This window comes from Zosterops lateralis, assembly GCF_965231275.1.
Source record: "Zosterops lateralis genome assembly, chromosome: 12".
NCBI classification, from domain to species: domain Eukaryota; kingdom Metazoa; phylum Chordata; class Aves; order Passeriformes; family Zosteropidae; genus Zosterops; species Zosterops lateralis.
The window spans coordinates 15,593,302-15,610,846 of record NC_139772.1 but is presented as its reverse complement, the minus strand read 5'-3'; the positions used below and the strand labels follow the sequence as shown (position 1 = coordinate 15,610,846).

Sequence of the window (17,545 nt, the reverse complement as noted above, 5' to 3'; positions counted from 1 at the left end):
AGCAGCAGCAGCAGCAGCAGCAGGGCTGTCCTCTCCTCTGTGCCGCCTCCTCCTCCTCCGCCGCCGCCGCCTCCTCCTCCTACTCGGCATCGTGTATGCACAGCAACAAAAAATATATCCCGGACCCAGCCCTCGCGCCGAGGCTGGAGCAGCTCACCGGATCTCCGGGGCTGAGGCAACTCTTCCCACCCCCGCGGCCCGGCTGCCCCCCCCCGCCCGGAGCCCAGCATGCCGAGGAGGAAGCAGCAAGCGCCCCGGCGCGCAGCAGGTACGAGAGCCTTCCCTGCCTTCCCTGCCTTCCCTTCCCTGCCTTCCCTTCCCTGCCTTCCCTTCCCTTCCCTTCCTTCCCTCCGCGGCTGCTGCCTTCTCCTCTGGCCTCCCTCCGTGTCTCTCACGCCCGGCTCTGCCCCGCTGCCGGGGGCTCTGCCCCGCCGCTCCCGGGCGGGAGGCGCCGCGCCGGGGACGGGGGGTTTGGGGGGGATTTTATTTATTTTTTTCTTTCTTTTTGGGGTGGGGGGCGCACGAAAGCCCGTTGCCCACTTTTGGTGCCCACTTTGCTTTACTGGGAACTCCGGTGCGGCCCGGCTGGGGTGTGCGGGCACAGGCGGGGCGGTGTGCGGGGCGGTGTGCGAGCACAGGCGGGTGCGAGCACAGGCAGGGCGGTGTGCGGGGCGGTGTGCGGGGCGGTGTGCGGGCACTCGCCTCTCGGGATCCTGTGCCCGTGTCACCCCGGAGCTGCGGGGAGCCAGGAGCAGAATTTTGGTTGTTTCCAGCCCGTACTTTGGCACCTACTTTGCTTCTCTCCCTCGTAGTCTTCGTTCTTCTACATCCCCTTCCCTCGCAGGCGAATGGTTTGTGAAAGGCAGGGAAAATACTCTTTTTATTTTATTTTTTTTCTATTATAAAAAAAAGAGAGAGGGTATGTATAAATACATGGCACGCTGTGAATGAAGTGGCAGGGACAAAGTGATTAGGAGGCTCTGCAGTGTTAGCTGAAGATCTAAGCCCAGAACTGGTTCCTTTGCCCAACTTTTACCTTTTTCCTCTTCTGCGCTTGTACTGCACTGGAGATGTCTCTGCCGGACAGACAGACAGACACCCTCCTGTCTGGTCACTTTCTTTGGTGGCCTCTTCTGTTAATCCTCTTGATTTTTTATTTATGAGTCCAGAGGAGAAGCTGCAAAGTAAACCAAAGGAGAAAAAAAAAAAAAAAAAAAAAAAGAAAAAGGGTCTGTGTATTGTCAAGTGACTGGTGAATGTTTCTGATAGTGCCTTTACAATTTCCACCGGTTTTTTTTTTTTCCTTTTTAGAAATACTTTTCGAGGCTTTGTGCTGGTGAGGTTTCTTGTTTGTTTGGCTTGTTTTCCTTTTGCCAGAAACGTCAACTCCTGTTAAACTTAAGCAGTATTTTTTGGAAAAGCCAAATTGAAAAGAAAACAGTAAAAGAAAAGCCCCACATAATTTTACAGTAATCCTTAGCTGGGGATATGTGGGCTGGAAAAGGTTTCCTTGGCCTGTTGCCATCCTTGATTTGATGTCTGATTGATCGCCTGTCATCTGGCAGCCTTTGATCTATTCATTCCCGATAAACATCAATAAATCACTTGCCATGGTAACGCCAGACTCGGTGACGTCACAGGTGGCCTGTCAACTCTCTGTTAGCGCCACTCGAGGGGCTCCGGGTGCCACCAGGGCCGGCCCGGGGCAGGGACAGCACCCCTGGCCTTCTCCAGGGGCAGCATCGCTGTGGCTGTGCTCAGGACAGCTGGGAGCAGGTATTCCTGCAGCCTGGGCTGGGGGGGTTGGGGCACAGGCGTTCAGCAGCCTGCCAGTGCTCCCAGCGCTGCCTGACAACTGCTCCGAGCGGGGTGCTTTGGGTTTAGCCAACAGCAAGGGGCTCGGGGAGTAACAAAAATTGTAAATAACAACGTGCGTGTTTCCTTTCTTCTCCGCTTTGACATCCACATGCGTTGGGCCAGTGCTTTTGGAATAGGGAAATGGACTTCCCAGCAGCCTCACCCCACGTACAAACAGCCAGAAAGTTTGGAAAGTTTCTCAGTACGGTAGTGATAGCATCTAGCAAACAATGCCGTAGCCAAATACTTCATGATAATATTTTGCTTTTCTGGCCTGTGCCATCAAATAACAATTTTTGAGAAAAATGACAGAGGTGAACTTTTCCTGATACTTGGGAAATTCTGTTTTGTAATGTGAATTTAGTTCTGCAAAATCTAGCTTTTCCATGTGTCTGACACACTGGACTCTGCTGTAAACTGGGCTGTCTCTCCATAGGCTGGAAGAAAATGTTTCTGCACTAAACACACATTCTGAGGTATCCCTCTCTCCCTCCACCACTCTCTGTCTCTCCCTCCTTTCTCAAGTGAATCATCCGTGATGAGCGATCTGTCTTTCATATTTAGCAGAAGTGTAATCTCTTTAAACTTTTAGCTTTTTGATAGCCACATTAAACATTTAGTATTGTGTATAATTGCTTCCCACTGAGATGCTGCTTTTATTGGTCACATTGGAAATGTTACTTTTTCTAATAGCAGCAAAAGCAAAGGCTTTTTTTTTTTCTTTTTAACACCTTAAAAACAGCTAAGAAATAACAGGTTAGTTAAGAAATATTCATTACAAAAACTTGACTGCAGGACTAATAGGAGATGGAAGAATGGTTTTGCTCTATCAAAATGACCCGTCAAAACGACTTTGTTTCATATTTGATTTAATTGTCTCTCTCCTGACAGGCACATTCATCAATAGCTTAATGGTCAATCAGAAGTTGGCAGAGTGAGTGCTTTCATTCTTTCCCATACACTAGCTTTGGCTTTACTTTATCAAAATGCCTCTGCCTAATGGATATGGGGGATGTAGAATGACTGAAGGGCTACTTATTTGACAAGAGTGAAAAAACAAGAACATTTATGCTGTTGATAAGTGCATGAAGATAAATAAGTGAGCTGTATGAGGCGTTTTATTTTAAGACAGAAGAAACTTACTTTTTTTTTCTCCCCCCTTTTTGGCTTGAGAGCTGCAAGTTATAAGGTTCATGACTGCTTTTGTGGCATACTGAGAGTGATGACAAATTGATTGCTTGGTACTGAGAGAGAAAAAAAGGTGGTGGTGGGGGGAGAATTAAAGATGTCTGCTGATTGGTAACTCAGGAAATCCAGTCCCCAGCAACCTTGAGAATACTCGAGAATTTTTTTTCTCCAAACTGAAAGGTCCGCTCAGCCATAAAAAAAGAAAAGTTGTTTTGCCAGCTTCATTAGTGTTCACCTAATTAGCTGTAAACCTGATGGATTCCTGACAGCTTTAATGATTGGAGATGACAAGCTCCACGCAGTGTCATCCAGCAGAATTAGGTTTGCAGCTAGTTTGATGTAATCAAGTTGATATTACACAGTCCTGGTTGCCTTTAGTTGTGCATTAACTCAATTTTCTGCTGCAGGTGACAAATGGGCTTTGGTACCTGGATAATCATGTCATAGGAATTAGGACCCTTTTAATGGTCTGGAGTAGAATAACAACAACAAAGAACTCTCAGCAGCACAGAGCTCGCAGACATAACAGACAGGTGCACAAATTCTTTATGTCTAGCCCAAGTGTTAACACCACACTGTGGAAGACTAAAGCTGTCTCTGAGAATCAAGAATCTGTAAAAATGATAATTTCACTTTGTTTGCTTTGAGACAGAGCTGAATATCGTAGGTAAATTTGGGAAGGAGAGTCAGGGATTGCAGTTTTATTCCTCACCTGTTAAAGCAAGAAGATAGTCAGAATTGCTGCTCCAAAGACTTCTGTCATGTAAGTCAGGAGGAAGAAGGTATTTACCAGTTCGAGGCTACTGTCTGGGGAAGCTAAGATATTGTATTAATAGAGGCCAGTCTTGTTCATGCAAACAGTAATTATCTATCCTTAAATTATAGCTTTCACTTGCAGCTTTTTTAGAAACCTATTTAAAAGATCAAGAAAATGTACTTCCTACTGACAGAAACAACTTAATACATATTTTGTGTACATACCTTCTGAGGAGGGATTGGGAACTAGTGGTTTGCTGGGATCACATTTAGTTTACTTATTTATTTATATATTTAATAAAACAGTAAGACCCAGACAACTGCACCGAGTTTTCAAGGCTCTGAGAGAGAAAAAAAAAAAAACAACAACCCAAACAAAGCCGGGCCTGTAGTATTTTTGTTTTTACATAGCATGTTTTAAATCCTGGAGGTTGCTGCATGCTTTAGGCTTTTCCCAACTCCCACGCTCGCACTGAAAAGCTGCACCTGGTCAGCGTGAGCCCCCAAACACACAGAATTGATGCTTCAGAGGTGCTGAGCACTTCCACTTTCCAGGGACTTGAGTGCTGGTGCCAGCCCTGGGCCCCTCCAGCGCGGGGCTGGGGGTGCAGCACAGCAAACAGATGCAAGATGGCACACAGGTTGTGCCGCCAGATTTCCAGGCAGCTCCGACTCCAGCAACTCGAACGCTCGCTTTAATTTATGGCAATTGCTTGCAACTACATACATACCCCAAAAGTAAATGTAGCGATAAAGTAGGCTACCTATAAAGGTACTTGCAGTGTCAGCCCTTGGTATGTTATTTGCCTCCAAACCTGCCACATATTTCTCTGTTGGGCAGAGATTCTTCCTAGCAGCAAGCTGACAAAATGATTAGTTATGGCTGTCCTCTGCTTTTTTTTTTTCCTTTTTTTTTTTTTTTTTTTTTTTTCCCGGCAAAGTGTGAAGGAACAATGCAAAAAAAAAAAAAAAAAAAAAAAAAAAAGGAAAAGGGGCATAAATATAAAAAGGCTTGATAGATTCCCCTGAATATCCGGCTGGAAAACAGAATTTTCCAGAATCAGCTGCCATTTCTCCCATTAGCTTGACAGCTGTCAATTAGGGCTTCAGTGCTCTCCTGGGCCACAGTTTATTGCGTGCGGTTGATGTTGTCATTTTGTTCTCGGTTTTGCCTTGAGCACTATCATGAGCAGGAGTGAAATAGTCAATAACTGATGTATCAGCAGTTATTTCTTAAATTGGCTTACAAGTCTGCATTTTTCCTCTTTTTACTAAAGATTGTTTTGTAAAGTGATTAGAATGAATTGTGACTGCTGCAGGGTTATGGGAAATGCAGTGAAGCTAGGGTGAGTTAGCAGGATTAGAGTGGGTCCTTTTTGTCAGCCCTGCTTCCAGGATTAGTGGAAACTGTATAGAAAAGATCACCTTCAGGGTGAAGTGTGGGGTACATTTTTAAGCGTGCTACGTGCACGCTTATGCAGAAACATATGGTGGTACAGAGTGAATGAAAAGAAATCATTTGCCAGGACATAAAGTAACCTACGTGTTATCTTTCTGAGCAAACCTTGGCACTGCTGGCTCTACGGTGTAGTAATCCATATTTTAATCCAATGTCGTGACTGTTTCCTAGAGAATCCAAATACAGATTGTCAGATTTTAACACAGCCCTGTTTTCAAGGTGCTGCTATAGTGGTTCAGGTATTAAGATGCCTGAAGTGTTGCATTGTCAAGTAGGAGTGTATGTGTGTGTATGGTTATGATACAACACCAAAAATAACATAGTTGCTGAGCAGTCGCGTGTTATCTTATCTGTGAAATACTTCAGCATCATTTACTAAATAGTCTACCTCAGGTGTTTTAGTCTGATTTATTTTTTTTTCTTCTCTGTGTGTTTGGTAATTTTTTTTTAAAATTTAGTTACGCCCAAATTGTGGTTTATCAGCCTTAAGTTAAAAATGAAAGGTGAATACAATATATTGTATTTGGTAACAATGATATGGACTGGTACATCCAGACAGATAATATGCAGTTGTAATTAGAGTGAATAGACAGGCATTCATTTTCAAATTCTTTGACACATGCATAAAATAGTCATATAATAAGATAAGATGACAATTTTATGTTAGGTTGATAAAGTGTCCCGATACATGCATTTAAATGTCTGTAAGCCTTTTTTTATCCAGACAGATTAATTCTAGTTTCCAGCATTTGCAGTTAGACATTAAATTAATTTTAAAAATCCCACTAAACAATGGATGCGTTGCTTTTTTGTGTGTGTATGTGTCATAACCTAAAGCAGGAGGATTGAAAAAAATTTGTGCAATTGATTTTTCTTGATTTCAACATAAAAAAAAAAACAAAGCATGAAAATTGGCTCAAAGGATTTAAAGCATAGTCCACAAGAGATCGTATTGTAGTTTTCTTAAGTACAATAATGCAGAGTAGAACATTGTCAGAGCTTGAAATTGTTTGTTACCATTTTCATAAAAAGAACTGAAAGAGTTGAAATAAGTAGGGCTTAATTTCAGAGACTGTGAGATTCATCCTACTGCATTTGCCTGATTTTGCGCCTGAAAGATATTTTGGTCATCTCAACAGAGAGCCAATCTGCAGAATTTAAACACTTCTCATTGCAGGCATCAACTTTAAGATATTTCTCAGAAAATGTTCAAAGGGTTTTTTTCCCCTGGGGGCAGAGGGAGAGTAGGGAAAGAGTTACCAGAGGATCATAAAATACCTGAAAGCTCTTTGCCAATGCCATTACCTGGCCTCTTCGGGCAGTAAAGGGACAACTCTTCAAGAATAATCTAAGTTCGTATTTTAGACTTAATTATAAATTATTAATTAACTCTGTCAGGACACATGTTATTAATTATGACTCTCTTTTCTCCATCCAGAGCAGCTGTTGGGAATCACGTAAGTTACTGTGCTTGTTGGTGTGGGAGTTTGGCAGTGAGGAGCCTCCATGCCCAGCCTCACCTCGGGCGCGGTCGTTGGGCAGCTCCGCCCGGCAGCACTGGCCATCAGTGCGAGTTTTGGGGCGGCCCAGTGTGTTCACAATTGGCCACCATTGTCACAGGCTGGGGTTTAGGTCCTGTCCATAAATAATTCTGGATTTAAGAAAGGCGGTGAGGAGGTGGGAAGGGCGGCAGCCAAGCCTTGGCCAGGGGGAAGCCAGGAGGTTTCCCTTCCTTTCCGCCAAACTCCCGCCAAACTTCGCGCGCTGGCACAGAGCAGAGGGCTGCTTTATAATTCGTTTGGAATGGTCCAAATTCATTTACTTTTGATATTTCCATCATTAAATTGAGCCCTCTGTTTCCGTTTCTTATGTGTTCTTTGCGGAATGCATGTTGCATAAAATAGGCAATTTTTAATGAACAATTTAATGTAAATGGGTTCTGAATTTAAATTAATATTAATGAAGCTTTGAGTGAATTTATTTTGCATACGTAAAGGCTTGTAACTCTTTCACTCATACACTCCTGTCTTTATGTACTAACACATTGGTTAGGTGAATTGGCTAGTTTCCATATTTTGTGATTAAAAGCTCTAATGGATTTTACATGGATATTTGTGCTAGCGCAGCTTTGCGCAGGTTACTATTGCTAGTAAAAACGTACCTGCCTCGATATTCAGATTTTTGTAGTTAACATTTCGCCGTTATCCCACCGTTTCTGTACGTTTCTTCCTACTTTGGTTTTGCCTTCATGCTTAAAGAAAAAAATACTCCAACAATAGTCACCACAGTCAAGATGTTTTCTTTCTTTGGCTTACCTCTAATGCATTATGTATTTAGAAATGATGGGATGTTCTATAATTAATTCTGTTAGATGTAATTGCTATAATCACTTTGATGCTACACATAATAAAAGTAATATGGTAAGCATACGGAGAAATATAAACACCTTATTGTAACACTTTTTGTAAAATTCTTTAAAAAATCTTGTTTAGAGCGGAACCTCCGCTTCCGTATTTTGTCAGAGCTAAGAATTAATTTTTTTTTAAAGTACATTACTTAAGTAAAATAATTAATTTTAGATATTGAAAAGATTTTGACAGGCAGGTTGTCTTGTATGTGCGCGTGACTATCCCTGACTCTGTGCGGTATTAAAGATGTAGTTCATTAAGGAGCCAATCTTCAGCCTGGCTACAAGTGAGACATAAATATCACTGTGTATCTCATGAAATGAGAGACAAATATGTACATTATATCAAAACCCAGGACACAGGAAATAACACGGGAATGGAACTGTACAGTGGAAAGCCTCTTTGTAGCGCAAAATTATGGGAAATATAAAATGTATGAAGGGCAGCATGTAACTAGAGAGGGAGTTTTTCAGGCATGGTCCCAAGTGGGAAAAAAACTACAGAAGGTGATTTCCCTCCTCCTGCTTTTTTTTTTTTTTTTTTTTTTTTTTTTTTTTTTTTTTTTTTTTAACAAGTAGCTTTGAGTTATTGTTTGCAAACACAGTTTTTGATAGGGAGGAAATGAAAGAAATATGTGCAATGGGTTAAGCTGTGTAGCTGATATCCTTGATTCTGTAAGAAAAAATGTTAATATGGCCATAGTTCTTAATTAGTTGCACACCATACTTAATGCTGCAAAGGTCACTTGGTTTTATGGTCTGGCTTCGCCTATGAATTTGTATGTTTCCCCCCAAATTTATATTTCTCTCGCATGTATTTTCTAAGCAATTGAGTGTGCAAATTGTGGTGAAAATGCAAACTAGAAACAGGATTAGAAAAATACATTTAGCATGGACAAAGAAGACGTTTTTAATTTTTTTTTAATATATATTTTTTCTTTTTGCTGGTGTTATTTTCAAATAATGCACAGCCTTTGCGTGGCGAGCAGCAGTATTACATTTAACTTCTGTAAGCTGAACAAACAAACCCTGACCAAGCTCTCGCTGGATTGTTCTGGGGAAGAACAGAACAGGGTGCTGTTTCTGAGTGTCTCTGGGACTGGGCTGGCTGCCGGCAGCCCTTTCCCTGCTAGGTCAAGCCTGTTGCTGGAGGGCCAGATCGCAGCAGGGGCCTCCAGGAGGCTTGGCCAGGCTGCTCCAGACTGGCAGCCATCAGTCATCCATCTGTGACACAGAGTCTGTTTTTGATGGCAGGGATGATAAAAGGCCTGGGAACTGTATAGGCCCTTGTAATCAGGGCCAGTGCTGACATCCTTCTCAACTTTGACAGCTTCTTCCTTTTCTCTCTTCACCGCCAAGACTGTCTCAACTGGATTTTTTTTTCCCTCTCTCTTGTTTCATGTACTTGATCAGTCTCAGATGCTGGGAATTATTTTTTTCTGGAGGGAGGGGGAGTGTTTCTTTTGGTTTGTGGGTTGGGCAGGTGTGAGAGGAAGTCTGGTTTTTTTTCTTTTTTTTTTTTTTTTGTACTGTAGGCCTGTTGCTAATTAATGTTCCTCCATAAGATTCTGTCGGAGTTGAGTAATGTTTTTGATCTTTATGCCTGATAACTGCATACTTAATGAGATTTCAAAGCTGTGAGTGCAGCTCCCTACAATTATTGACAGATGCCTTTTCTTTGCCATTGGGTTCAGCTTCATAAATCCTCCTGCAGTAATGAGGTTCAGAAGTGCCACCCTGCCAGTGAGCTAATGAAAGAGGGGGGGAGGGAGGGAACAGCTCATGCCTGCCTGACACATTTTTTTCCTTTAAAATTTACTATGCAGATGTCAAGCTGTGGGACGATTACTTCAAACATGCTAATTTTTATCTTGCTTTTGTGTCAAGCCTGCATGCCATTTTTCCCCCCCAATAATAAATAAAAATAGAAACCTCAACCTATTTAAATTTTATCATGGATCATAACTATTGAAGACTTTGATATATGTGTGTTCTTTTGCAGTTTCCAGTCAGTGGAGCAGTTTTTTGAAATCCGAAGGGCAGAGAGAGGTTAAAAAATAAAAAATCGAGGAGGGAGGGGAAAAAAAAAAAAAAAAAGGCAGCGAGCTGCCTCGGCCGCACGTCAGCCTGCCCTAACCGTGCACTTGAAACATCGGAGATTTCATTTTAGACTTCTGAAACTAAATCCTGGTGGAGAATAGCCGCACCATGCCAAACAGTCGATTTCCTTTTCAGCAGAGCCATACATCACTGACCCACCCTTCCCTCCCGACAGAATGACATGTGTCATTTATCACCGGGGCTGCGGAGCGCGGGGGGGCCCGGGCAGCTCCCGCCCGGCGCTGCTGGCTCTGCTCGGGCCGGGAACAGACACAGGGAGCGGGCCGGGAGCGCCCGCCGCTGCCGGGCACCGCCACACGCACCGGCCGGGGATGTGCTCCCGCATTATCTGCTCAGCCGCCTTCTTCAGCCCCCCGGAAGGTTTTTCCCTCCTGTATTCTTTCACTCTCAGTCTCTCTTCATTTTTTTTTTTTTTTTTCCCTCCTTTTTTTTTTTTTTTTTTTTTTTTTTTTTTTTTTTTAACTTTGGCAGTTGGGACAATCTGGCTGACACGTATCATTCAAGCAGCACCAGCTTGCTGGGGGTTGTGTAAATGAATCTGGGAGCTCTTGGTTTCACATGATTCAAACGTGCATTATTGAAGATGGATGTTCCTTAAAAAAAGATTGATGATGGATATCAGGCTTATAGTGCCATTTATCATTTTGAATATTATTTAGACTTGCCGTGTAAAGCTGTAACTTGAGAGTTGGATGAGCTGGGACAGAATGGAGGCCTCGGCGTGCACGTTGTGATTGATGGCTTTGCTTTCTCATTGTTTGTTACCAGATACTCGCGGTCATTACAGGAGTGCCTTACAATTGTTTTAGGGGCTGGATTTCCGTGTGTGTGTGTGTGTTTGTACAACGGGGAGAGGGACGGGCAGAGGCAGAGGGAAGTTTTTAGTGGGAGCATTTCAATAATTGTGAAGGATGTAGACAAAGCCGTGGCCCATGCAAGGGTACAGGCATTCTGCATGAGCACAGAGACTGGCCGTGTGTGACACTAAAATATAAGCAGGACTGTAGCTGATCCAGTGTAACATTGCCAGGCATTGCCACTTCCAGGATAAAAATGTGCTTGTGAACAGATTAACACACTCCAGCTTCCTTTCGCTAACAGGATGCACCTTTTTTTTTTTTTTTTTTTTTTTTTTTCTGGGTCCCAAATAATGGAAAAAAAAAAAAAAAAATTCTAGGACATAATTATTTCAGCATTCAGATATTTCTTTTCCACCCATGCTTTTCATCCAGGACTGTGAATATTTGAGTCTTGGTGTTTGCTCCCCAGTGTCCAGGGTGCCCTGGAGGGTGGATGGCCTGGCTGTGTAAGCAGTGAGGGCAATCCCTTCCCTCTTTGAAGCACTTTTGCTGGAACCAGGACACCCCCACCTGCTGGAAGAATTAAGGAAACAGCTTTTTATAGGCAATTAGATCTTTCCTTGGAAGCACAGGCAGGGACTTTCAGGAGGTAGATACTCCAACAATGGAGCAGCCTCAGCAAGAGGCAGTGCCAAAACTTCAGGTGTTGGGGTGTTTGTGCCTCTTCAGGCAAGTGCAATACCCAGCCTGGTTAAACTTGTTCTGAGTTGACAAACTCTTGACTCTTCCTTGCCTGGCACATCCTACAAAACTCAAATCATATACAGGAGCGGTGGGTAAAATGAGACAAGAATTACTTTGTTGGATCAGTCTTGAATTTGCTCAGGTAGACGGTATTTTTGAAATACTGCTTGTCACATAAACTTTTTCTTTGATTGCAGGATACCCTCTTAGCAAAAGGGAATGACAGCAACATTTAATAAACATTTAGGTTAAAACTTTTTTTTTTTTTTTTTAAGCCAGCAGGGACCTTATATGTGTTTTATAGAAATGAGTTTTTCAATTCCATTTACTTTTGCTACACTTGGTTGTCAAAAGTAAGGAGAATTCAAGTTTATACCCTTCATTCAAGTCCAGCACCATGAAAAAACTCTGAAAAAAACCCATAATACTTTCTATAAAGCCTTTAACTATAAGCTAAAACTTTGCTCTGCTACTCCTGCACTTGTGTAACACAGTAGGTAATTGAAGTACAAGTGCCAATTTGCTGTAACAATTGTAAACACACCTTGATACAAATGGCATCATTGCATTCTTACTGATTAGAAAACTTTGCTATTAATAGACACAAAGTCCATTTCAGGTGTAATTGGTAAGGAGCTGAGTGCACTCATGGGAAGAAACCTTGTTTTGTTTTTTGTTCGCTTTTATTCTTATCCCTTTTTTCAGTTTTATAGCTGGAGACATGATTTATTGCAGCCATCCATCTTTGGGGCTCATCCATCACATCCTGGTTGCTAGGCAATCATGGCAGCAGCTGTTTGCTTTGAATCAGACAGAAAAGTTGTCAATCATCAAAGGCAGGTGAATAGCATTAGAAACACGCTATTGTCAGACGGAATAATTAATCAAAGAGAGAAAAGATAATTAAAAAGATATGACCCTTGCAAGTACTTGCTCTGGGTTGCCTGGAAAAAAGAAAAACTGCCTGGTCTTTTCTAGACACTTAAGCAGCTGAGGGCTGATAAAATATGCACTCTGCAGTGCATAGTTTTTAATTAATTGAAAAAGGTTCAACATTCAAAGACGATGCTGGAGAAAAGTCTGATTATGAGCATAAGTAATATTTATTGTTTGCATGAAAGGCTTGACATGGAGTTCTAACTTTCTGTCACAAATCTCCTGCATGCTTGCACTAAGCCTCTTTCAGCTTCACTATCTTCCCTGGCAGTTACTGGAGTGTGTGGTTAGTCTGTCCAAGTGAGGGTCCCACGGCTTTCATCAGCCTTTTCATCCTGGGCCACCTTTCCAGGGCATTGTCTCCTTGGCTGTCCCCTGCAGCAACGCTGGAGTGCACGAGCTCTGCCATCAGCAAGGCAGGCAAAGCTTGCCCAGGCTGCAGCCCTGCCCTTCCTTCAGTACAGCAAAGGTGGCCAGGCAGTACCTGTCTCAGTTCCAACCAGCCTGAGGAATAACAGGCTCCTGTCAGTCCATTCTGAACCCTGATTCTCCAGCAATCCTGTTATTTGTAGATGGAATGATGAGAAAGCTGCTGCAAAGCCTAGTTTCCAACTCCTCCAAGTTTGGGTACCCTGGCAGTTGATGCAGCAGGGCACACCCTGTGCACAAGTGTGCACAGGAATTCACTTCTGGGTAGTGCAGTGCTGACCAGTGTGTGTAAAACAGCTGGGCAGAGCTGATGCTGCTGCCAGCAGAGCAGGGGTCAGTGCTTCTGCTGCCCAAAAGCTGAGGCTGAAATGTGACACAACATCGTTGTGAGAATGCAACGTCTTATGATTGATGGGCAAAGTGCTCATGTAGTCCAAAAAACCCCAAATTTGGTGTTTGTTTGTGCTTTGAAGGTGTCTGTGGATAGACTGATCACAGGAGAACACAGGTATGATGATTGCATTAGTAGTGCTGCTTTTTTACAAAGTATTTTTTAAGTAGTGATGCAGAGGTGGCTGCCACGCTGCCCCTCTGTATTTTTCCATTTTTGGTTTCATATTTCCTTTACCCTGTTTTCTAGAAACAAACAAAGAAACTTTGAGTTCGTGCTGCCAGGAGAACAAACCCGCTTACTTTTAATATCAAAGCTAGATATTAGTGTTGGTTATCAGCAAGATTTGCAAGGATATGTGCTGTGAAATACTGGGAATTTAAGCTGCAAAATAAAAACCTTGTACACCATTCTGCACACACCATCCCTTTCACACTGGCTGATACCTGAGTGTTCTTTGCACAGTTCTTCATGTCAGTGTGTCACAAGCAGCTCCTCTGCTAATTGTGTGTAGCCTGTGTCACATTTTCTGCTCTCACACCCTGTTTCACTTGTAATCCTTCCAGTATTTACTTGGAGGAGGAGAGAACACAGCTAAGAAGGAAACGGGGTGCCATCTGAGTGCTGGGTATGACACATCTGCTGCATAGAGCTATTCTTCCAACACTGGAAGCTCAGGCTGCAGCTAGCTTGGATGACTTGGAGAGATCTGTATCCTCAAGTAACATTTCATATTAGTGATTCCTCAGAACGTCATGTTCACTGAAGTTTGTGTGAGAAATAATAATTTAAAAAACCTCTTTAAAAGCATAGTGCTGCATATTAGCATTAGCTTGCAAAATATCATCTGTGCACTGCACGACCAAAGTCAGCACCCCCTTGGCTGATAGCCCAACACTTCTCTGTAAAGTTAGGATGTTGTCTGGAGTTGCTGGCAGGTATTTTTATTTATTTTTTTTTAAGTAGGACTAGCTCTTTTTCTTCTATATGTAATAGTAATTTAGTCTGGCATATTACTGGCATTTTTTGTCATAGGTGAGTGGGCCCTGTGCCAGTACAGGGCAAAGGGGGGGATGCTCATGTACAGGAATGAATGCAGTGCTTTCTCTAGCACGTTTCTGTGGATTAAATAAATGTGGGATAGCCATGCCAGCATGAGAGGTGACATGTTTATGGCTAAAGAGCTCTTTCCTTCTTTGCTGGGAAGCGGATTTGTCTCCTTTTCACATATCAACACCTCTGATACCTTTGCAAGCATTTGCTGTATTTCAGATCTGCTGATCACTGTTTTATTTACTGATAGGGGAACTGTGGCAGTAGTTCCCTAATGGAGGGATATATAGTGCTGACATCAAGGAAATGTTGGCTAAGAGACACGGATAGATGGCTGCATGTTGGAATATAGGTGGTTATTGTTAGTCTGATAGTGACTTTTTAGCACATTGTATATGAAAGTTCCCTGTGATAATGCTTCCCTCTGCTCATCAAGGTGAGATCCATCTTTTCCTCTTTTTTTCCCAGTCTCTATTCTGTGCATGGTGTTGAGGGAAGACAGAATAGCTGTTCCTCATTTACAATATTTATTGCACAGGTGAAAGAGGTTGGATTCTATGAAAGGGTTTTTCTGCCCTAGCCCCTTCCTCATCCTTCCCCATATACAGCCTGCTTTCGCAGTTGTAGAGGGAAAACTGTTTAGAAACTTGAAATACCTTGGTACTGAACATGGTAAAGCTGGATTGCCTTTTTGTTCATATGAAGTGAAAAATGGACAGAATATGTCAAACATTAACACCAGCACAGATAGTAAACTGTTTTGCTTTAGCTGATGGAAGAATGTGCAAAGGGAGTTTAAAATAAACAGTCAAATAACAATCAAGCACTTGCCAGTGTTTAAGTCGCTGTGTTAAGTACAATGTAGTATCTCAGTAGGAACCATTAAGTTGCATTGTATCTGTATACTGAGAAAAATCTCTTGAGGATATATATAGATTTATATGTATATATGATGTTCTTGGCTGAATGTGAACTGAGTAAATGTGCAAGGTTTCCCTCAGCCATGCCCCTGCCTGCTCCAGGCTGTGACATTGCAGCTCTGTCAGACAGTGCTCAAGTCTGTCCTGCTCTCTGCCAGAGATCCAGGGCATTTCTCACTGGCTTTGGAGCACGGTGTCCATGAAGGATGGAGGATATGTGCTCCGTTTTGAAGGTTTCTGATATAAGAGAGACTTTTTATTCCACGTTTTTAAGGTTAGTTGCCCTTTTTATTCCTCTCAGTGTAGCTTGCTGTTGCATCTCGTATATGCATGGTGATTTTAGGGCTTCAGTCCTACCAGCTTGTGCAGTGAGACAGAAATATTTCTTATCTCCATTTTTCAGTTTGTGAGCAGTGTGCTTAAGAAAAGTCTTCTGCAAGCTAAACCTGAAGCTTGGAAGATGTCTTGGTGCTCTCTAAGTGACTGTCCTTTGGTGTCCAACCACACTGCAGTGAAATGCATAAAATGCATTTGTATATACTTACTAATATGATGAAAAGTACCCTGTTTTATTCAGCATGTTTTCTAGGATACCTCCTCAGAAATGACTGGGGTAAAAGATAATGGTTTTACTGTCGTAGGTGCAGGATGACTAAGTCGTGTCAACTGATAATCCAGGAGCAGAGCCAGATGGCCTTGGAGGTAGGGAATCATCAGATAAAAGCCATCAGGCAGGGCACTACTTTAATCCCTAGGGTAGCTGTGTAGGAAGGAACAGGGTTGGAAATGCCTTCAGGAGAAGGGAAGGAAGAACTAGTGCCGTGCTCTAGTGGTAGAGATCCAAACCACTGTATGGTCCCCCAAATAGAAATACCTGAATTCATGTGTTACTTTCATTCACTTGCCTTCAAAATCGTGTATAGGACCATGCTGCTGTTTAGAGTTAAACATATGCTTTGCTTTCTAATTAACCCCCAAATCCCTTTGCATTTGCCATACTAATTTAATTAGCTTGGGCGTAAGAGTACAATTCTGGCAACCACCTTTACCTTGTAAGTCAAATGGAGAGACATAAACCAGGTGGGCAAAACTGGGTTGAACTTGTTGCAAATTTTAGTGAAAGAATATTTAGAAAGTAGAAGGTAGAACTTGAGACAGCAAAGATTGTGTGTGAGTGGGTTTTTTATCTGCTGAAATGTATCATTTACCCAGGATACCTTGTCTTCCTTTGTTTTTGCTCTGGGCCTGCAATAAAATGCTTCCTATCTATATTAGTTAGAAAATAGTCCAATGTAATATATGGCAATAGTGGTGCATTATTTCCTCATGCTTATATGTTTTCTGTGTAAAATATTCTAGCAGCAGTGAAATCTTGCTGTGTGATTGCATTTCATTTTGAGATGGTTAGCTGAATAAGCAGGAGGACAAGCAAGCAGTAAGCTGAATGAAGGAAAAAAGAAATAAAATTTTACAGCACATTCTTGTTGTAGGAGTGTGCAACACAAAATTGTGTGACTCAAATGCTCAATCTGGTCTTCATGATTAAGCAATAAACAAATTACAAAACAAAGTTATCATCCTTTAGAAACTTGTGCTCGATCGTGAAAAAGCGAAGTATTTAACATTTCTCAAAGGAAAACATCTTTTGTTACTTGATCTTCACTGTCTGTGTTTTTTAGCTAACAATACCATGTGTTTGCATTAGGCTAAAATTAAAAACTTTTTTTATAGACACCAGAGACATTTTATATAATTGATTTACTGAATGTTGACAAAAGGAAATGAAACAGTTAAATTTTGTGTTAAAATGAGAGAGTGTGATTTGTTGTAAGGACTGGAAGATACACTTTCATTCACTTTATGCAAAGGAGTTCCTTACTTTGCTGAAGTAGAAATGTCTTTGTGTGTTGGATGTTTGTGTCACACCTGACATAATGGAGTTCTGATCCAGGAGTGGGTCTTCTCAGCAGCAGCACTAGAAACATGTAAAAATATTATTGCTGTGGATTCCCCCAGATTCTGCTGCTTACATCCAGCAGGGATGTTCCTGTGTGAATTTTTTTTTTGTGTGTGTGTAAAAACTGTGTGTAATAATTACTGAAATCTGTCGCATCACTGGGAGTGTGCTCTACTTTCCAGACAAGATTCCCCACAAAAAAACCCTTTAAAATGGCAATTTCTTTAAGCTATGGAATTTGCGTTATTATAGCAGAGATCCTGCTTGCATTCAGAGTGGGACATACCTGTGTGGAGGAAGGAAATGTTCTGTTCTTCCTTGGGTCTACAGGAGCTGCTGCAGGTGGTGTGGGTCAGGCAGTCAAGGGCCATGGAGGGTGGAAATGAGCTCGCATGGTGTGGTCTGGAGAGCTTCAGTTCCTATCCTGAGCCTGCTCCCCTGTCACAGTAGGACAAAAAATGTGGAGGGAAGCTCAGAGGGGCTGCCCAGCCCTTCCCCAGGTCAGACACACATGGGCATCCCAGCAC

General features: G+C 42.3%; 1 protein-coding gene across 1 annotated transcript in view; it reads left to right on the top strand.

The window, feature by feature from the left end:
- The first annotated feature begins 203 nt into the window (after positions 1-203).
- Positions 204-17,545, top strand: part of TSHZ3 (teashirt zinc finger homeobox 3) — a 64,325-nt gene continuing 46,983 nt past the window's right edge. Inside the window, exon 1 of the mRNA XM_083870093.1 lies at positions 204-268. Coding sequence (XP_083726219.1) covers positions 229-268 — 40 coding nt within the window. The 5' untranslated portion in view covers positions 204-228. The remainder of the gene's footprint in view (positions 269-17,545) is intronic.